General features: G+C 42.8%; 1 protein-coding gene across 1 annotated transcript in view; it reads left to right on the top strand.

Annotated features, from left to right (window-relative positions):
* Positions 1-22,689, top strand: part of LOC126348533 (eukaryotic initiation factor 4A-III) — a 45,847-nt gene that overhangs the window by 10,684 nt on the left and 12,474 nt on the right. Inside the window, exons 4-5 of the mRNA XM_050002361.1 lie at positions 18,620-18,753; positions 18,877-18,965. Coding sequence (XP_049858318.1) covers positions 18,620-18,753; positions 18,877-18,965 — 223 coding nt within the window. The remainder of the gene's footprint in view (positions 1-18,619; positions 18,754-18,876; positions 18,966-22,689) is intronic.

Raw genomic sequence — 22,689 nt, 5'->3', positions numbered from 1 at the left:
GACCGCACCGCCACTTCCCAGCAAATTAGGGACATTGTTGCTCGTGGGGTATCGGCAAGGACCATTCGCAGCCGTCTCCATGAAGCTGGGCTACGGTCCCGCACCCCGTTAGGCCGTCTTCCGCTCACGCCCCAACATCATGCAGCCCGCCTTCAGTGGTGTCGCGACAGGTGTGAATGGAGGGACGAATGGAGATGTGTCGTTTTCAGCGATGAGAGTCGCTTCTGCCTTGGTGCCAATGATGGTCGTATGCGTGTTTGGCGCCGTGCAGGTGAGCGCCACAATCAGGACTGCGTACAACCAAGGCACACAGGGCCAACACCCGGCATCATGGTGTGGGGAGCGATCTCCTACACTGGCCGTACACCTCTGGTGATCGTCGAGGGGACACTGAACAGTGCACGGTACATCCAAACCATCATCGAACCCATCGTTCTACCATTCCTAGACCGGCAAGGGAACATGCTGTTCCAACAGGACAATGCACATCCGCATGTATCCCGTGCCACCCAATGTTCTGTAGAAGGTGTAAGTCAACTACCCTGGCCAGCAAGATCTCCGGATCTGTCCCCCATTGAGCATGTTTGGGACTGGATGAAGTGTCGTCTCACGCGGTCTCACGTCCAGCACGAACGCTGGTCCAACTGAGGCGCCAGGTGGAAATGGCATGGCAAGCCGTTCCACAGGACTACATCCAGCATCTCTACGATCGTCTCCATGGGAGAATAGCAGCCTGCATTGCTGCGAAAGGTGGATATACACTGTACTAGTGCCGACATTGTGCATGCTCTTTTGCCTGTGTCTATGTGCCTGTGGTTCTGTCAGTGTGATCATGTGATGTATCTGACCCCAGGAATGTGTCAATAAAGTTTCCCCTTCCTGGGACAATGAATTCACGGTGTTCTTATTTCAATTTCCAGGAGTGTAGAATAATGAATAACATAAAATCATTGTCTGAGTCCACAGTCATTATCACTAGTCAGTGTAATTGATTTTCCATCTTGATCACTATTATAACTTTATTTTTTGTTTCTCGGGATATCTTAACATCTTTCAGCCACAGCCATCATCAGATGCCAGATTACTAGAACAAATGATAAGTAATATTTCTGCAATATGACACTGATGAGAAGTTTTTTTAAATGTTGTGTACTTCATTTCATTTGCATGCAATGTGTTTGTAATTATTTTAGAAATATTACTTCTCATTCTTCCTGTTTGACATATTCTGATGATGTCTGCGGCCAAAACGTGTTAAGGTGTACTTTTTTTAAAAAATAAAATGTTTGTAGTGATTTAAAATAACAATTTCATTGACCATAATTTATTGGTTATGAGCTGCAGATTAAAACTGAGGAAATTAAGGGGATGGGATCTAGGTAAATTAAAGAAACCAGAGGATGATGAGAGTTAAGAGATCATTGGACAAAGTAGGACTGAAACAGTGGAAAGAAATACAATAGATGAGGAATGGATAGCTTTAAGAGATGAAATAGTGAAGGCAACAGAGCATCTCATTCATAGTTTGAATGATAAGGCATGCTAGAAATCCCTGAATAATGCAAAAGATACTGAACCTATTTGACAAAAGGAGGAAGTATAAAAATGTAGCAAATGAATCAAAGAAAGGAAATACAGCCTCTGAAAGGTGGAAGGAATATATAGAATATCTATCTAAGGGAAGCAAACTCGAGGACAATATTATACAAGAAGAAGAGGCAGAGATGAGGGGGAAGTTACATAAGAAAAAAATTGACAGAACCATGTAAGACCAAATTGAAAACAAAGTCCCTAAGGTTTGAGGTGCAGAGGATGTAAAATGCAGACTGACAACAGTAACAGTGTTTCTGATAAAGATGAATTTGTTAACATCTAATATCCATTTAAGTGTTAAGAAGTCTCTTCTGAGGGTATTTATTTGGAGTATAGCATAGTATGGAAGTATATCTAAAAACAAAGATGATGTGACTTACCAAACAAAAGCGCTGGCAGGTCGATAGACACACAAACATACACACAAAATTCAAGCTTCCTTGTAACCATTGATGCCACTTCCTTATACACAAATATTCTGCACGTCCAGGGCCTCGCTGCGATGGAGCACTTCCTTTCACGCCGATCACCTGCCACCCTACCTAAAACTACTTTCCTCGTTACCTTAGCCAGCTTCATCCTGACCCACAACTTCTTCACTTTTGAAGGCCAGACATACCAACAATTAAAGGGAACAGCCATGGGTACCAGGATGGCCCCCTCATATGCCAACCTATTTATGGGTCGCTTAGAGGAAGCCTTCTTGGTTACCCAAGCCTGCCAACCCAAAGTTTGGTACAGATTTATTGACGACATCTTCATGATCTGGACTCACGGTGAAGAACAACTCCAGAATTTCCTTTCCAACCTCAACTCCTTTGGTTCCATCAGATTCACATTGTCCTACTCCAAATCCCATGCCACTTTCCTTGACGTTGTCCAATGGCAAGGTTCACACGTCCGTCCACATCAAACCCACCAACAAGCAACAGTACCTCCATTATGACAGCTGCCACCCATTCCACATCAAACGGTCCCTTCCCTACAGCCTAGGTCTTCGTGGCAAACGAATCTGCTCCAGTCCGGAATCCCTGAACCATTACACCAACAACCTGAAAACAGCTTTCGCATCCCGCAACTACCCTCCCAACGTGGTACAGAAGAAAATAACCAGAGCCACTTCCTCATCCCCTCAAACCCAGAACCTCCCACAGAAGAACCACAAAAGTGCCCCACTTGTGACAGTATACTTTCCGGGACTGGATCAGACTCTGAATGTGGCTCTCCAGCAGGGATACGACTTCCTCAAATCCTGCCCTGAAATGAGATCCATCTTTCATGAAATCCTCCCCACTCCACCAAGAGTGTCTTTCTGCTGTCCACCTAACCTTCGTAACCTCTTAGTTCATCCCTATGAAATCCCCAAACCACCTTTCCTACCCTCTGGCTCCTACCCTTGTAACCACCCCGGTGTAAAACCTGTCCCAGTCCTGTAATCCGGAAGGTGTACACGATCAAAGGCAGAGCCACGTGTGAAAGCACCCACGTGATTTACCAACTGACCTGCCTACACTGTGAAGCTTTCTATGTGGGAGTGACCAGCAACAAACTGTCCATTCACATGAATGGACACAGGCAGACAGTGTTTGTTGGCAATGAGGATCACCCTGTGGCTAAACATGCCTTGGTGCACGGCCACCACATCTTGGCACAGTGTTACACCGTCCGGTTATCTGGATACTTCCCACTAACACCAACCTGTCAGAACTCCGGAGATGGGAACTTGCGCTTCAGTATATCCTCTTTTCTCGTTATCCGCCAGGCCTCAACCTCCGCTAATTTTATGTTGCCGCCGCTCATACCTCACCTGTCTTTCAACAACTTCTTTGCCTGTGTACTTCTGCCTCGACTGACATCTCTGCCCAAACTCTTTGCCTTCACAAATGTCTGCTTGTGTCTGTGTACCCTCTTCCTTAAAACCCACATCCTTTCGTCTTTCCCTCTCCTTCCCTCTTTCCTGAAGAAGCAACCGTTGGTTGCGAAAGCTTGAATTTTGTGTGTATGTTTGTGTTTGTTTATGTGTCTATCGACCTGCCAGCACTTTTGTTTGGTAAGTCACATCATCTTTGTTTTTAGATATATTTTTCCCACGTGGAATGTTTCCCTCTATTATATTCATAGTATGGAAGTAAAATGACAATGACAAGCAGTTAAGACAAGAAGAGAATAGGTTTTGAAATGTGGTGTTGTGGAAGAGAAATGAACGTTGGGTTGGTAGATAAAATAGCAAATGAGATGGCACTAAATCAAATAGGAAAAAGAGATTTATGCCACAAGTTGACCAAAAGAAAGGCTTTGCTCCTGAGAAGTCAAGGCATTGCCAGTTTTTATTGGAAGGAAGTGAGAAGGTAAAAACTGTAGAGGGAAACAAAGACTTTAATATGGTCAGCATGTCCAAATGAATTAGGTTGTGGTAGTTTTGCAAGGATGAAGAGGCTTGCAAAGGATAATCTACCATGGAGAGCTGCATCAAACCAGTCATTGGACTGAAGACCAGAACAGCAGTGTTTCTCCCAGGGGACTCCCAACTCTACTGTGAGTGCGTGACCCCAAGTTTCTACAGTACTTCTTCCTTCCGTGGGCTACAGTTTATACTCTGACTGTATTTTTTCTCAGACTTATTGTCTAGGACAGATTCACTGCTGACAATCTCGCTTGTTCGTAGGGCATTCATTATGGCTTTCCCCATTATGTTTGTGTTATTTTAACCACATATTGTGGTTAATTTATATTTTGTTACCAAATATGCATGTGATCTCCTTCTCCTCAGTATTATTTTGCAGAATGTGCAGGTCAGGAGGGGGAGGTCACCCAATACCCAGCATGGTACTAACCAGCCCATGTGGTGGGTTGTAAGGTACTTTCATGACGGTGGTAGTGTCCTGGCCACGCAGGGAAAGCATATGCCAGGAACTACCGTATTTACTCGAATCAAAGCCGCACCTGAAAAATGAGACTCAAAATCAAGGAAAAAAAAAATTCCCGAATCTAAGCCGCACCTGAAATTTGAGACTTGAAATTCAAGGGGACAGAAAAGTTTTAGGCCGAACCTCCAAATCGAAACAAAGTTGGTCCATTGTAATAAGAGATTCAATTTAGGTTTGAGTCGTAAGCTTAGCAGTTAAGTTTTACCAGGTAGCCATTGCTATGCGTCAGGTGCTCCGTCCATATTTATACGGGTACCCATCCTTTTTCATGTGCTTCATCTGGTTTGAATTTATTGCTTATTTTTCTATGATCTGATAAGTGCCCTTCTCTTTGTTTACGTCACTCTAAGGTGAAAATGAATTACTGTACTGTGTCATGCATTGTTTGTAGCATTCTGATAATGAGTGTTTATGGGCGACGGCCTGTTGCCGCTCGCGGTATGGCTTGCTTTTGTGCGCGCTACCGCCGCTTATATTTAAAAAAAAAAGGAACATCTCATTAGGGAAACAATGGCAAGAGACTGCTATTAGTTGTTACTTACATTGCTGCTTTCTTTGATAATGATCAGCAAGCACCAAATAATAGACTGCGTATGATAGAAGATGTTCTGAACGAGAGTTTAGCGAAAATTTTTCTCCGTTTGAAAATACTTGCAGGCGCCTCTTTAGTACATTACATTTTGCACAGAAATTAGTCATCTTAGATATAAAAATTTAGTCAATTGCCGTGCTTCATTTCTGACTGTATCACTGTTAGGCACAAGAATAATACGAATATAAACGTGACATGATATGTATATTCTTGCGCGTTTGCTGTTGCCTCGTAGTTTCGTAGTTTATTAGGCAGACAGGATTTAAATGATATAGCAGCCAACACGAAACAATACATGTCAAAATATTTATATTCGTATTATTCTTATGGTGACGAGAATATGCATGTGATTCGCAATTCATAAAAGTTGCTATTAGCAACCATCTCTTCTCACAGGTAGGAAAAAATTCAGAACATAGAGTTGGCCATATTGACAAACATCACAAACAGTCTTGCCAGTCGGATTTTCGTAGTACATTGAAATGCTGTTACATTTGAAGATGGACAGTACGGAATTTGTATTTACTTCGTTGGATAATCTATGAAAATGCAGTAGTCGAAACTCGGGGCGGAGAAAAAAAAGCTCATCTCCCACCTTTTTTTAAATTTATTTACTGACGCAGAGGTTTTGGCGCCAGTATCGGTATTTATCTTTGTGCCCGCAAAGCATGCCTGTGTAGCGCTACATATAATCGACGGCAGAAGTTAGTTGTGGCGGCACCTACCAACATTTTGCTGAACTTCCGCTTGCTTTGCACTCGATTCTAAGCCGCGGGCGGTTTTTTGAATTACAAAAACCGGAAAAAAGTGCGGCTTAGATTCGAGTAAATACGGTAGGTGCATGTCCATTTGGGTAGCACCAGAGCTCAGAACACTAGCCATCACAGCAATTACCATTTGTTCTGGCTGCATGGTGCATGTGAGGAGAGCCATCACTTGGAGTAGGTGGCGTCTTGGTGGATATTGACATCGTGATACAACCAAAATTCCCACCGAGTGGCTGTGAGGCATGGGCATTCTCTTCAGAAAGACTGCAATCCTGTGATGATCATTACTACCCTAGGAAATTTCCCTCCTCAGTCACCCAGCAACTTTAAAACAGTTAATCCCCCTCAGTTCCTAGTTACACCCGAAAATGTGAGGGTTCTTACTCTCTACCCAACCTATGTTCTTTGTTCTTTGTGGAGAACATTGAAAACATATTTGGTGAACTCGCTTCCCTTAGCAGATTTGAAGTGGTTCCATCTCAGTTAAGACAGCAAATCCTATGCAGCCCTTTCAGTTACATCCTGGTAAACAACTTTGTGATGCACCTATTAGCACACATCCAATAAGAACCTCAACATGGTACAGAGATTAATTTTTTCACCGAAACCTAACACAGCAGGAGGACAAAAACTATGCAGACACTTCGAAAGGCAAGAGATTCATTTCATACACCATGTACACTGATGCAACAAGATAGACACTGGCACATTCATCCTCACTTTTAATTCCATTCCCAGATTTCCATAAAGCATTTGATATGACACCACACTGTCAACTGTTTATGAATGTACAAGCATTCAGAATATGTTCCCAGACATGTGAGTGGCTTAAAGACTTTTTTAGTAACAGAACCCAATATTTTATCCTCGATGGCAAATATTCATCAGAGACAAGGCTATAGTCAGGAGTGCCCCAGGGAAGTGTGATAGGACCACTGTATTTTCTGTATACATAAATGATGATGGACAGGGTAAGCAGCAGTATGTTACTGTTTGCTGGTGATGCTGTGGTGTATGGGAAGGTGTCGTTGAGTGACTGTAGGAGTGTACGAGAGGCTTAGACAAAATTTCTAATTGGTATATTGAATGGCATCTATCTCTAAATGTAGGAAAAACAAACCCATAATGTTAAAGTACTACATTAGTAGTGTGCTGCTTGACATACTAATGTTGATAAAACATCTAGGCAGAACACTGCAAAGCAGTATGAAATGGAATGAGCGTATAAGGATTATAGGAGGGGAGGTGAATGGTTGACTTTGATTTATTGGCAGAATTTTGGGAAAGTTTAGTTCATCTGTAAAAGAGACTGCATATAGGACACCAATGTGACACTTTGAGTACTGTTCAAGTGTTTCGGATCTGCACCAGGTCAGATTAAAGGAAGACATCAAAATTACAAATAGGGTGGTTTGCTAGATTTGAAACTGGTATGTTTGATCAACACACAATTACTGAGAAATGTTTCAGGAACTCAAAAGGGGATCACTGGGGGGAAAGCGACTTTGTTTCCGAGGAGCACTACTGTTGAGGAAATTTAGGGAATCGGCATTTGAGGCTGACTGCAGCATGATTCTACTGCTTGCCAACATACATTTCTTGTAAGTACCACAAAGATACGATTAGAGACATTGCGGCTCATACAGAGGCAGTCATTTTTCCCTCAGTGTATTTGTTAGTAGAACAGAAAAGGAAATGACTAGCAGTGATACAGGGTACCCTCCACCATGCATCATACTGTGGCTTATGGAGTATGTATGTAGAAGTAGATGTAAGTGAATTTAACTTGCAGAGAAGGTCTAAATCATGTTACTCAGTGTGTATATACCCCAGGAAATTCTGGAATTTTTTTCATCCGGGAGAAAACTGGGAAAAATTTGAGCAAACCACTCTTGACGGTGACATTCTTCTTCGTCACACTCACTGTTGTATAATGAAAGTGACACACTGCAGTGTTCTTGCAGCACCATTTAAACAACTGTTTGGGCACCATTATCTGAGAATTGTAGATGCCCTGCAGACTGGCACGAACATCAAGTTTCTTGATGATACCAGCAATGCCATTACATGGTCCTTTGCAATGTGATGAGGCAAAGAAATGTTGTTCGGCAGAGACATTTAAATCGCTCTGATGAAAAGTTACGTCTGCAAAATTCTTGTGATCTGGGCTGCAGCACCATCTAAGTAGTAGTACACGTGCTTGGGTGTTCTTCTTCTTCTTCCTCTTTCGGTTGTGCCAGCTAAGGACCATGATATTCAACTTTTCAACCTGGATAGAGACTTGATGTTTGCCCTGTAATCCTGCATTCTCTGGCTATGTTTTTCCTGTCTCTCCTTTGGCCAAAGGGCAATGGTCTTTTTACGGGGTAATCTGTCCTGAAACATCTTCTTCTTCTTCTTCTTCTTCTTCTTCTTCTTCTTCTTCTTCTTTTTTCCCAGTATCCTTCTGAGAAGTGCTTGGCTTCTAATGTCATTTTCAGTAATGTTCAGTTCTTGGGTGTCTGTCGACTTCTATCAGCCATGGTGTCTTGGTCTTCCTGCTCTTCCAGTTGTTGGGAAGTCGGTTTGTCAGTTTTGTTTCGTCCATCCTTGTGATATGTCCGTAGAAAGTGAAATGTCGCTTCCCGGATACATCTGTAATTTTCTCAGCATGATTGTATAGCTCCTGGTTTGATTGTCTTCTGTACTCACCATATCTTTTGATAAGTCCCAGAATTTTTCTCAGAATCTTCCTCCCCTGAATCTCTAGTTTATGTGTCAACCCGTTCCTGTTTACATTTCAAGCATTCTGCAGCATATAGGGCTTCAGAGCGGATAACTGTTTGGTAGTGTTTTAGTTTGGAGTTGCGAGATAGGAATTTCTTATTATAGATGTATAGATGTTCTTGGTTAGTAGATATGCTAATTGTAACAGAGTTGTTAGTGCTGTTCCTTCTGATAGATTAGGTTCCAACTATTCTCTTAGATACTTGAATCTGTCAACTTTCTCAATTTGATCTTGTTACAGCTGTAGTTCACTGGGAGTGTCACTGGTGTTGGTGAGGTATTTTCTCTTTTCTAATGACAGTTGAAGTCCTACCATGGCAGCCTGGAGTTTGAACATATTGAGCTGCTTTACTGCCACTTCCACTGAGCTAGCTATATGCGCCAGATCATCTTCAAAAGCTAAACAGTCTACTACTGGTCCCTTCTGTTTGTGTCCAAGCTAAATACCACTCGGTATATTTTGTACTTCCATTTCTTTTCGCCACTCTCTGATCACCTTATCCAGTGCACAGTTGAAGAGGCAAGGTGCAAGTCCATCTCCCTGTCAACTCCTGCTTTTATCTCAAAGCTTTCTGAAAGTGTTCCCCTGAACTTAACTCATAGTCTAGTGTTACTCAGGGTCTTTTAGATAAGGCTGTGGGTTTTCTGGTCCAGGCCCATTTCTTGCAAAATTCTCATAAGAGTATGTCTGTCGATTGAATCGTATGCTTTCTTGAAGTCAAGGAAAGTAACTACATACTGTTTATTTGCTAGTTTAATTTGACTTAATACTGACTTCAAGTTAAGGATCTGTTCAGCACAAGAACGTCCTTTTCTAAAACCACCCTGGTAATCTCCAAGTTTTGGGTCCAATTGAGGTTCAGCTCTATTCAATAATGCCTTAGATAATATCTTATAGGTGACTGGTATCAGTGAGACCCCTCTATAATTGTCGTAGTTAAATCACCCTTCTCGTGCAAGGGGTGGATCAGAGCAAATGTCTAGTCATCTGGTAACTTCTCAGTATCCCAAATGTTCCATAGAATCTCAGTCAACTTGCTGACTGCTTTGTCTTCAGCTTGCTTCCACAGCTCTGCAACTATAGCATCTTCTCCTGGTTGCTTTGTTATTCTTCAGGGACTGAATGATGTTTTTCACTTCTCCTTCTGTTTGAGGGTGGGAGTTTGGTTGTCTGGGACTGTCTTGATGGATAAAGAGGTTTTATGGCACTCATAGTTAAGGAGAGACTCAAAATATTTGGCCAATATGCGGCAGTTGTCTTCGTCACTATAGGCTATGTTTCCATCTGGTCCTCAGCTGGATGGTACGTAACTTCTAAGGTTTCTCTTGAAAGTTTGGTAAAAGTTTCTAGTGTTATTCTTCTTGAAGTCTTCATGTAATTGAGTCAATTGGTTCCAAGTGTACTGATATTTAACCTGCCTGATGGTTTTGGCAGTTAACCTGCACTGTTCTACGAACTTCTCCTTATTTGTTTCGGACTTCTTTGAGCTACATCTTAGACAAGCTGCTCGTCTCTTTGCGATCACTTGGTCACAGGTACTTGTCCACCACACACGTTTCTTCTGTTTCTTGAGTGGGGCAGCTTCTGTTGCAGCTTTTACTAATTTGGCCCTTAATTGGTCCTAGTTGTTGCATTAATAATCTAGTGTTTGCATTCTCTCTGTAAGCATATTGCAGGTTTTCAGTTTTTCCAAGTCAAACTTGGTAAAATTGGAACTTTATTTTTGAGAGGTAGTGGTCTGAGTCCCAGTTTGCCCCTCTTAACAATCTCACATTCATGACTTCTCTACAGAACTTTCTTGAAATGGCCACTTGATCTATTTGAAACTCTCCTAGGAGTTTATTGGGTGAAGTCCAAGTCTTCTGTTTTCTTGGTAGATGCTTAAAGGCCTTTTGATTTCATTACTAGGTTAAATGCTTTACAGAGTCCCACAAGTTGTTCTCCAGTTCTGTTAGTGTGCATGTGAGCTGGGTATTCCCCCACTATATAAATATACTTCTGCTCTTTCCCTGACTGGGCATTAAAATCACCCAATAATATGACTGTATTCCACTCTGGGATCTTGCCGATAATGTCCCCGAGTTCTTCCCAAAATTGGTCTGTGCCTTTAGGGTTTTGCTTGTTTTCCTGGTTAATAGGTGCATGTACATTCACAATGGTGTAGACCTCATTGGAGCATCAAAATGTTAATAGAAACACTCGACTATTAGGAGAATGGAAATTGATAACTGAATCAAGTATTTTGTTAATGGCAATGAATCCCGTTCCCAAGTGAGGGATGCTCTTCATCTTCTTATTCCCCACTTTGCCCTTGAAGATTCGATAACCCTGAGATTCAAAGACATGTTGATCTGTATACCTAGTCTATTGTACCGCTGTGATAAGAATCTTTGTGTTGTGTCAGAGTGTCTGTCAGATGCTTCAACTTGCCCATCTTGAGCAAGGAGTTAACGTTCAGTGTGGCGAAGTAGTTGCATTGTTTATGCAGTCTTGTTTTTAGAGGTTTCAGGATGCTCCGACTCATCATTGTAGCATATTGGTGTGGGCACCCCCAGAATCCAAAGGCCCACAATGTCGTCTGAGGCGATGGTGGATTGAGTACCACCTAGGGTAATTATATCCTTAAGTTTGCCCTCCATGCTTTAGTTGAAAATGTTGTTGGTTGGATTAGGATTGTTACGGCCTTATCATTTTACTACTGAGGTTGTAAGCTCCGGTAGGTTTGATTTCAGGGTTTACTCCTTTAGATTAGTTGCCTTCCCAGGCTATGAAGACCAACCTTCCCCTTGTGGTTCTTCCGCCATCCTTGCCATTGAGAGTGTATCAACCATCTTCAACCGTCTTGGAAACCATTGACCTGTACCCCAAGCAGGGGCCCTTACAGAGTGCTATCAGCCGGGCCAGCTGAACCACAGTTTTTTTTTAAAGAGATTTTACTCTTGCCAGTCCTTCTTCCTCATCACTTGTAAGATGAGACCCCTGGCTTGCGACTGGTATAGCAGTGTGTTCTGTTGTAAATAGGATCTCGTAAAAGTAACCAAGTGATGCTGAAAGAGAAGAAGACTCACTGTGTCGTGTGTAAGGCATTCTGATATTATGACAAAGGAAATGTGATCAATTGTAAATTGTGTATAATCAACAAATAGATGAATGGTGGCCTGTGCATTGTCCCAATAAAATCCCTGCACCTCATCCTGCTGGACAAATGCATAATTATCTGCAAAATCACAAATTGCAGTGCATTTATTGTCGCCAAGTGTCTCTTTCAGATGTAGAAATGCGTTGGCTTTGAAGGAATGCAACAGAAACTTTTTTGTAATTTGTCTGCTAGATTTTTCAAGAAGTCTTCCACAGATGATACACGTGGCTGGAGAGTTGTTCTATCTGTATGTGTGCACAGTGTATATGTTATTTCATCAATTCCACTTTCCTCAAACAACTCTTGCAGGTGTGTCATGATAGCTGGGCAGTTTTCACATGTGGACAATTATCATTTTGGCTGTTCAGGATTACAATTGATCTGAGCAAGACATTGTTTGTATGTGCTAAGTTGACAGTCTATATCTTTGTCAACTCTTTTGATCTTGAACCTACATGAACTTCATATTTCTGTGAATCCTGTGCACACACACACTATATGGGTACCATTGCACCAGCCAAAATATAGTTCTTGGATCGCAACTGTCAGAATTTTGATAATCCTATGTTCAGTCCTGAATGTTCAGCTTTGCACACGTGATGCAGTTCATGGGGGTTTCCTAGCAATAGTTGTTTTTGTTTATGAATCGTGGAACCATTTTCCTTGACAGAAACAAAATTCTTCTTCCCAAACAAGTAGCAGCTTCTATCATGCCAGTTGTAGAATTCTACAACACTATTCACAGTTCGTTCACCTGAGACATGTTTGTCTTGGATTGGGAGTTGCTAAGATACCACATTCTTTGACTAATTGTTTTTCTTTTCTCACTAAATAGTTAGAGACTCCAAATTAATTTTCAGTCCTTCAAATGCTCAAACTTTTCAAAAGAGGGGTCAGAATTTGGATCTTCTGCTGCTTCTGCTGCTGAATTTCTTTTTCAGTTGCATTATCACTAAGTATGTATTTACTTAGGAATATCTCAGACTCTTTTTAAAACTTTTTCTGTGCATTGTTTTGTCTTACGGTCTCTTCTTTTCCACTGGAGACTCGCCAATAGATAACAAACTATCAATTTTTGGGGCTACAGATGTGTCTGATTCATCTGAGGAGCTATGCAGGTTTGTGGTTTCCGCTTGTTTCAGTGTAAAAGGGTCAGCTACAGGCCCTTGACCCTGAAATTATGGCCATCTTCCCTGAGTGCTTTACTGTAATACATGATCTCAAACTCCGTCTTCAAAATAGATTTGTGTAATTTCAACACACTTCACCTTTTGCAGCAACTATCTGTATGCATGTAGTGGCCACACTGTCATCCAGTATTTGATAGCTTGATATTGCCCTGCCTACATTGTCACCTTTCTGAGCATTGTTATAGCACTTCCTTTTTAACACTGCACATGTTTTTTAGTTCTTTTTATTATACTGTTGGAGTCTGAATACAATTTACTTTGCATTAATGCAGCACATTGCTGTACAAATTAATTTATAACTTCTAATCCCATTGTCATCCAAACTTGATTTTTTATTATGACGTATAGTGTAACATGAAGAAGCAAATATATAGTTTTTCTGTCAATTTTGAAAGTGATGTGTTTTGAGATACTCAAGGCCAAAAGTCAACGAAGTCACTGACAATAATTGTGTACATTCTTCAAATATGACAAAATTTCATATTATTCAAAAGATTTTTCTAAGACCATTCAAAAATTACCTGGTTCGCTGTTCTATCTTTATTAGAACAGAAGTTACAGCTGTTTTTGCCAGCACTGTCAGATTTTCAGCACATTTTTAGAAATTCGAGTAGTCATTTCTCTTGTCTTACTTGTGCTAAAATTCTGTAATTTGGTATATTTCATTCTCTTGTCATGTGCAATGAACACGCCAAATTGTGTGAAAATTGAAGGCAGTCAGGTTGAAAATTCTACTTTTCTATGTTGATTTGACATGGAATGACTCTATAGCAGGTTGGCACATTGTAGGGCGTTTTGTCTCCCCATCAGCCATTTCAGGAAGGTGGGATCTACAATTGACCATTGGGCTAGGTTGGAATCAGCAACCTGACAAGCTTCTTCTAAATGACAATACCTCAGTACAGCCTTTTTTTACCCGCATAAGGCATATGACAGCACATGACACCATCACTTTTAACTTGCTCTTCATGACTGGGGCTTTCAAGTGTCCCTATTGGTTTTTATGTGCGGTTTACAGTTTGTACATCCAACAGTTCCTCACTGGTCCAAGAGGACAGCATTTTTGAAGGCTCTGTACCAGGTGTTACTCTTCCTCATAGCCCTCAATAGGCTAGTGACATCGGTCATATCACTGGTCATACCCGAGATGTATGTCAACAACTTTTGCACTTGATATAGCTCGCAGTCTAACCATGACTGAACGCCAGCTCCAAGATGCCGAGCTTCTGCTTTGGCTCTTTCTCGTAGGTACCAGTTGTCCCCCACAAAAACACGAGTTGTGCATTTCTGTCATCATACCACTGTCCATACTGACCCTGAGCTCTTCTTGGGCACTTGCTTCAATATTGTTGCACGTTCCCGATTTTTGGGACTTCTCTGTGATAAAAAGCTGAAAAACTAACAAGGCTGCCTGATATTCATCAACTGAGAACTGGCTGCATGCAAAAGCGATCGTGCTGCTCCTCCCCATATTTGTCAGGCCGTGGTCTCATCCCAGTTGGGCTTTGGCTACCAGATTTATGGCTCGGCAACACTTTCAGCTTTGATATTATTGCACCAGGTCTATCATCATGCAGTAAAGTAATGTATACATGTGAAGGTTTTTCACACACTCAGACCTTGTACATGTAATACGTGTTGTGTAAACAGTGCCAGGGGTTAGCTCACTGGCAGTGTCAGAATGTGGAGGAAGATCTCAGATAGTCGTGCTGTGCAAGTTTGGACTTTTCTTGTTGACAGTAATCTCCATCTCTCAAGAGCTGCTTGCTGTAGCTCTCTCACAAGAAAAACTATACCGGCACTGTCAGGTGATCTGAGAGTACTTGGAGAGTGCTGAGTGGCCATTTTGCGTCCCAGATTTGAATTATGTCCAAAATTTGTGTTGTATTTCACAATTTGTACACTACTACATCCTGGTAATATATTTTGCCGTACTTGTGCATTAAGTTAAATAAAACTGCGCGAAGAAATTACCTATTTATATCCTAAATGAACAGCATGAACATTTAGCCTAGTTCGAAAGTTCTAAACTTAAATAGTGCTATACAACAAATAATATATAAAAGTCATGGACACATTATGTAGATTAATGAATGAAAATTTAAAAAAATTGTTGCTTAAGAGACTTGCCCCCACATTAATATGAAAATATGAATGAAAGACTAGTGCACTACCTACTGTGCCACATAAACTCTGCAACTAGCAGCGTGCATGTGCTGGTATTGTCAGGACAATTGAGACTACTGTCACAGTGGATATGCAATGTGGATGAACATCGGTGATGTTGGCAGGAACAGCAAAGTTTGTTGGCTGAAATGGCTACAGTTTCTAACAACTCCACAGCAGAAATGTATCAGAATATCCACAATTCAACGAATCAGGCAAAGTAATTTTATAACGTAGACTAATTAACAGGGAATAATTGCAGGTATATTTGAAAGTAACTGTTTTAGAACTTGGAAAACTTGAAATAATACTACTGTATCTATAATTTTATATGACGTTGTATTTATTAATAATAATATTATGATATTGGATGATGATGCTGATGAACAGACCTACAGGAAGTTAAGAGTGGTTCCTTAAGTCAAACATTAAAATGAATGCTTGTCTGGTAAAGCTTTACTTATCATATATCTCTTGACTTGGCTTTTGAATGTCTCTGAGTATCAGGATGAAATGGTGTAATGTTATTTCTACATAATTGTTACTTTGCCAATTGAAAGAGAATAAATGTAGCTGATGCTAGAAATAGTAATGTCCCAAGAAGTCTGTATTTAACACTAATGGATGTCTGTATTTAACACTAATGGATTTACACATAATAGTATCTAGATACTCTTTGTAAGTGGACCCCAAATTGTATATTTCTTCCATCACTCTCACACTCATAAAATTTCAGTGTTGTTGTTGATTTTTCATCACAAGCTGTACATTCAGATTCTTGCATACTCCAAAATCATTCTGCCGCATAATACACTTTCTTATCCAACGCCAACCTGGTTGTTTTTTCTTTGCACTAAAAGTATTAAAAGTACATCTGCAATCCAGTGCCCTTCCATTGCAATGCCTACCTTTACGCACAAAACTAATACTGAAAAACCTTTTGGAGAGTGATCTCTCAGCCCTCACAGACACACTCACCTTGCTGTCCAATTGTCTTTCTCTGGATTGCAAGTCATGTGGGTGTCCCCGATCATTTGGCTAAAGAAGCAATTACTTGCCCAACATTTGCAGGAGCAAATTACTCAGAGTCGGAACAGCAACTAGTGAGCTACTGCTCCCTCTAATAAATTCCACAATATCAAGCAGACTAATGCTGTGCAGTGCTCCTACATCTGTTAATCCCAAAAAGAACCCACTGTCCTATATCACTTCTGCATCTTAGATAACAAAGAATTTTATTTTATGTAATGAGCCAGCTCCCATTTTGTGGTTGCACAGCCTTTACAAACAGCAGCCCCTTCCTTCTGGCTATCCCTGATTAACAAGCTCTTCTGGATTCGTTGCCTTTAGTACCAGCGTATGAATCACAAATAGTTGAAATGGTTGTCCATATACTCTGTGAAAGTTATTTTTATTCTCAGGAACATTTTTATCTCTACCAGCTGCCTTGGTCATCCATCTTTTGGTCTGCTTTGATTGCTCTTAGACAAGATTAGCCCCTTCTTTCTGACACAACTTGTTTTCCATTGAAGGGGTAGCACTCTTTTGAATAGTGGGTGCTTTTCCCCCTCTTTAACAACTTACTTGACTTGCATGTGGGGCAGTTATTGGAGGGATGTCACAGGGGACACTTACTGGCCCCACACACCTTCTAAAATGATTATTTCTGTAAATTGGAGGGGATCACTGCTGTCACCTGCATCAGGACATTGCGTGGTATCAGCGACGATGAATGAAAATGTGTACCCGACCAGCGTTTGAACCTGGGATCTCCTCCAGAATGTGATTTCCACTCTGCAGCGAAGTGTGCGCTGATATACGCAGGAGAGCTTCTGTAAAGTTTGGAAGGTGGGAGACATGGTACTTGCAGAAGTAAAGCTGTGAGGACAGGGTGCGAGTTGTGCTTTGGTAGCTCAGTTTTTAGAGCACTTGCCCGCGAAAGGCAAATGTCCCGAGTTCGAGTCTTGGTCCGGCACACAGTTTTAATCTGCCAGGAAGTTTCATATCTGAGATCTCCTGCTTACTAGGTAGGTGCATTAACTACTAATTATTTCTCCCACATTATTTTATTGTATACTTATAGTGATATGGTGTCTGTTCTTCCAGACATGTCCGAAAGAATAGACACCATTGATGACCTGCAGCCGTCTAGAACGAAATTAGAATTATATTAATACCTTCAGCTGCTAACGGGCGTTGACATATATAAACGGGGACAGGTGAAAATGTGTGCCCCGACTGGGACTCGAACCCAGGATCTACTACTTATGTGGCAGACACTATGCATATGAGCCACTGAGGGCACTAATTTCTTTCTAGACGGCTGCAGGTCATCAATGGTGTATGTTCTTTAGGACAAGTCCAAAAGAACAGACACCATATCCCTGTAAGTATATAGTTCTGGCAATACCAGCCATGACCTCCTTCTGTGTGGTTGCACATGTATTCCCCGAACTCTTACAGGACTTAGTAAGAATGTCTTCCACGAGTAATGAGTGTGTTGAGGTTGGACACTACGAATGTAGTGTGTGGACATACAAGGTGAGAATGTAGGTCTCGCAGGAGGTGTGCAGTCGCGTTATCCTCCGTGCCATTGATGGCTCAGATCGATGGAGCGTCTTCCATGTAAGCAGGAGATCCCGAGTTCGAGTCCCAGTCGGGGCACACATTTTTACCTGTCCCCCGTTGATGTATATCAACGCCTGTTAGCAGCTGAAAGTGACATTCCTTACTTGGGTCTTTGCCCTTATTCAGGTTGGTGAAGGGTAGGATGTAGGTGAGGTTTTTCTCTCCACAGATGAGCAATGGGAGACAGCTTGTCTGCTCTGATGTATGTACCAGCCTAACTTATATGTTTTTACTTCTCCTTAAATTAATGAGTCATTCCACTAGTCTGTACCCTGACCCATTTGTTTGTTTTTTCCTGTTCTTAATGGCAAATTTCGAAACTAAATCACTCTGTTAATTGCTTAGCAGACCTCACTTTTTGTGTGGTTCTCACACTCAGTAGACAAACTAGTAATATGCTGATTGTAAGCTTGACCCATCATAATCTTCGTTCAGAAAACGGTTTTCCATAAGTACTCCAGGCCATTACTTTTACTACCACTACTACTGTTGTTGTTGTTATTATTATTATTACTACAAAAAGGGCACTGCCTGTTATAGAGAAACTTGCTGTTTTTTTTGGGACTATGAAAAATCCAACAAGTCGAGCAACATACCACTTCATCTTGGAAATGACAATGACTTCACTAGGACATTAAAACTTATATTGGATCGCGCTGAAATTCATTCTTCTCTCGTAAAATTCACAGGTGGGAGAGGATTGTGGAGAAATGGTTGTGGTACATGAAGTAGCCTCTGCCCGCACTATAAGGTTGCTTGTGTAGTATGCAGGTGTAACTTTTTGTTAAATGGTAAGTCTGATAATGTTTTTGAATGATTATTACTGAACAAAAAATTTCCTATGTTACAGATATGATACGACGAAGAGTTCTGCGGACCCGATCAATAAAAATGCTGGTTTTAGATGAAGCTGATGAAATGTTAAACAAAGGTTTCAAAGAACAGATATATGATGTATATCGATACCTTCCACCAGCTACTCAGGTATTTGACCATTCTGAAAGAACCTTTTTTTGTAATAGTGTTGTAAATTGTGTTGGAATGGGTTCTGATGGTTCTAAAGCTAGTTCAAAATTGTTGCTTGCTACTAAACGACTTATTTTTCAGGTGGTGCTTATTTCTGCGACACTTCCTCATGAAATTTTGGAAATGACAAGTAAATTCATGACAGATCCAATAAGGATTTTAGTAAAACGGTAAGAATAAAGTTGCACTTAAAGTAAATGAAATGCTTTTATCCGAATGTTTTCTAAGATGCATACACATGCAATTTTAAGCCTGGTTTACACCAGAGCAAATGGAAGCGAACATTCGTACCGAGCAAGGTGGCGCAGTGGTTAGCACACTGGACTTGCATTCGGGAGGATGACGGTTCAATCCCGCGTCCGACCATCCTGATTTAGGTTTTCCGTGATTTCCCTAAATCGCTCCAGGCAAATGCCGGGATGGTTCCTTTGAAAGGGCACGGCCGACTTCCGTCCCCATCCTTCCCTAATCCGATGAGACCGATGACCTTGCTGTTTGGTCTCTTCCCCCAAACAACCCAACCCCCCCATACAACCATACAGTGAACGTTCACAGACAATTCACAGCTGCTCACTACCATTCAGTGAACAAGTGTTTACACTAGAGGAAACAGAAGGGAACATGGGATAATAAGCAAACCCTAAGAAAGCTGCATTGCTGTGTTTTGGCACCAATAATCGGCATAAATTTTGAGGAAAAAAATTGGTGCACCCTTTTCAAGGTTGCTGTTGATATACCCGGTCGTGAAAGCCTTCATTCTACTTTTCAAGGTTTCCAGCACACTCGACATTTAATGTTGCAACAGTGCATATGGAGTATATTTACAGATCAATAGCAGAAGCAGTTCCAAGGTTCCAGGTATTGACCCATGCTGCAACATCCATATTGGCATGTATTGTAGGCTCCATGGGCAGCAATACTGGTGCTGATTGTGGCATCCAGTTGATAGTACATATAGCGAATACTCTACTGGGATATGTTATACCACACCTGCTCGACCTGTTCACGTAGTTCTGTAAGAGTTCTTGGTTGATGAGTCGCACAAGTCATTTCCTGTCCCTTCATATCCCACATGTGCTCGAGGGGAGACAAATCTGGAATTTGTGCTGGCCAGGGAAGTTGCTGCGTGTCTTGCAGGACACTTTTAGTTTTCATGGGCAGAGTGTGAGCGAATTCTATCATGTTGTAACAACACATCACATTGTTGCAAGCACAACAAAACAATGGGTCGAACACCATTCCGCATGTACCAAGTGCTGGTTAGCATCCCCTCCAGAAGCACCAGAGATGTGAGAGAATTGTAGGGTATTGCACTCCAAATGGTGCAAATGGCTCTGAGCAGTATGGGACTTAACACCTGAGGTCATCTGTCCCCTAGAACTTAGAACTACTTAAACCTAACTAACCCAAAGATTCACACACATCCATGCCCAAGGCAGGATTTGAACCTGCAACCGTAGCAGACTCACCTAAAACCGCACTCCAGACCATAAGACCTGAGATGGGGCCAGTGTTTCTTGGATGTATGAACTCTACTAGACAGCACTCATGATGTCTACATTGTGCAGATGACCATAACTTCCATGTAGGTAGACTGCTTTCATCACTGAAGAGTACTGTATGCCATTCCATCTTCCAGGTGATCCTCTGTCAGCACCAGTTGAGCGATACATGTTGATGTTGTGAAAGACAGGCTAGAGGTTCACATGCCCATAGTCCCACTGGTAATAACTGCTTTGCAACAGTCCGCATTGAAAGACATTACAGGCGAACTGCACAAGAAACTTGCTGGAGGATTAACGAGAGAAAAGATGACACATTGCTGAAAGAAAATGGAATGGACTAAGGCTGAAATAGAATGTATGGAACTGTCCAAGATGAAGAATGAAACAAGGCAGTTCTTTATAAAAGCGAACGATGCTAGAAGACGATATGCTCCAACAACCAGCTTGATTAGAGATGAAAGAGAAAACATAATAACTGAGAGTAAACAGACTCCGGAAAGATGGCAATGATACCTTAATGACCTGCTGAATCGAGAGGTGAAGCAAGCAGAGGATGTCTATCCCCCCTGCAGGTCTGGGGTAAGAATAGGCCCGAGGTATTCCTGCCTGTCGTAAGAGGCGACTAAAAGGAGTTTCAACCGTTTCGGCCTTCCATGTGATGGTCCCCTTTGGGGCTTGACCTCCATTTTTCAAAATTCTACAGAAGTACGAGCCTTTTGGGGAAGGACGCCTTACGTGGTGTATCACTGGTCCTCAGTGCACTAAGACCTTGGCACTCAGCATTGTAGCGGCGTTGTAACCACACCCACTATTCCTCAAATTGAGCCTCAACGCCTGATGGGTTGCACAAGTTACGCCCATTGTGTGTCCCCCATCTGCACCTACGATCATGATGGACTTTCCATGGCACCCGAAATCCAGCACGGTAGCCAGCCCTTTGTGGTGGGCTCGTTATGTACCCTCTAGGTTGTAGCCCCCTGACAACACAGGGATCGTACTGCCGATACCTGAGCTGCACCCTCCCCACGTCGGCCAAGGAGTAGATGCCCGTCTCCTTGGGGCATCAGGACTCCCGGCAATGGTCATCCTGCCAGGTGGCCCTTGCTGAGGCTGGGTGGCGCCCGTGGGGAGAGCCCCTGGTCGGAGTGGGTGGTATCGGGGCGGACGTTTTGCAGATGAAACGTCAACATGTATCAGGTCGATCTGCGGCCGAGTCTTCTAAAAAGAAAGGTACTGTCTCTGGTTCTGGTTCTCCTGCCCTTTCCCCCTTGGCCACTCCCTGGGAGGAAGGCCAGGCCCGCCGGCTTGGGGCGAAGTACTTCCCCCACTATTTAGTCTGTTCTCGGACCGATGGGGGGACGTTTGCCACCTCCAAGCCCATGTTCTTTGTCCAGCACATCGAGGACATCTTCGGGGAAATCGAGGCTCTCAGTAAAATGTGTTCGGGGCCCGTTCTTATAAAGACCGCCTCCGTCACACAGTCGGCGGCGCTCCAGGCGTGCGACCGATTAGGGGACATCCCAGTGTCCATTGTCCCGCATCTGGCACTGAATAGGACACAGGGGGTTATTTTTCATCGGGACCTCCTGCTGCAATCTGATGAGGAGCTCAGGGCCAATCTGGAGCGCCGAGGCGTGCATTTCGTCCGGCGAGTCCAGTGCGGCCCCAAAGACCGTCTCATCGACACCGGGGCCTTTATCCTCGCCTTTGGGGGGAACGTTCTCCCGCAGAAGGTAAAGGTGATGTGCTACCGGTGCGACGTGCAACCTTACGTCCCGCCTCCTTTGCGCTTCGGGCACATGTCATCACGGTGTGAGGCTGAGCCCCTTTGTGGAGATTGTGGACGTCCTCTTCGTGAGGAACATACATGCACCCCACCACCTCGATGCAATTGTCCTGGCCTCCACTCGCCTAGATCTTAGGCTGCCCCGCGTATCAGAAGGAGAAGAAGATTCAAGAATTAAAAACTTTGGACCGTCTCTCTTATTCTTAGGCCAGGAAGAAGTATGACCGCCTCCATCCCGTGACGTTGACAACTTCGTTTGCCTCAGTCGCGTTCACTCCTTCCACAGTATCCTCAACCCTATCCTGTCCCCCCTCCACCTCCTCACCCCATCCGGGGTCTATGCCTCCGCCTCCCAAATCCCTCCCTTCCAAATCCTCCTCCCTCGCGGCCCCTGCCCCCTCTGCCACAGGGGCCACCCTTCCTCCTCCTCCTCCCCCTCTGCCGCCCGAGAAGCGATCCTCTTCTCAGACGTCCATTGGGGAAACGTTCCGGACCCCGGCTTCCGAGTTCCGGCGTTCCAAAACGGACCCCGCACGTTAGGACCTTCTTCGGGTCCAGCCCAGCATCCCCGTGCCTCATCGGGCTTCCAAGAAGGCCTCCAAG

Source organism: Schistocerca gregaria, chromosome 1, assembly GCF_023897955.1.
Source record: "Schistocerca gregaria isolate iqSchGreg1 chromosome 1, iqSchGreg1.2, whole genome shotgun sequence".
Lineage (NCBI taxonomy): Eukaryota > Metazoa > Arthropoda > Insecta > Orthoptera > Acrididae > Schistocerca > Schistocerca gregaria.
The sequence above is the reverse complement of the archived record's forward strand: the minus strand, read 5'-3'. Positions and strand labels throughout refer to the sequence as shown.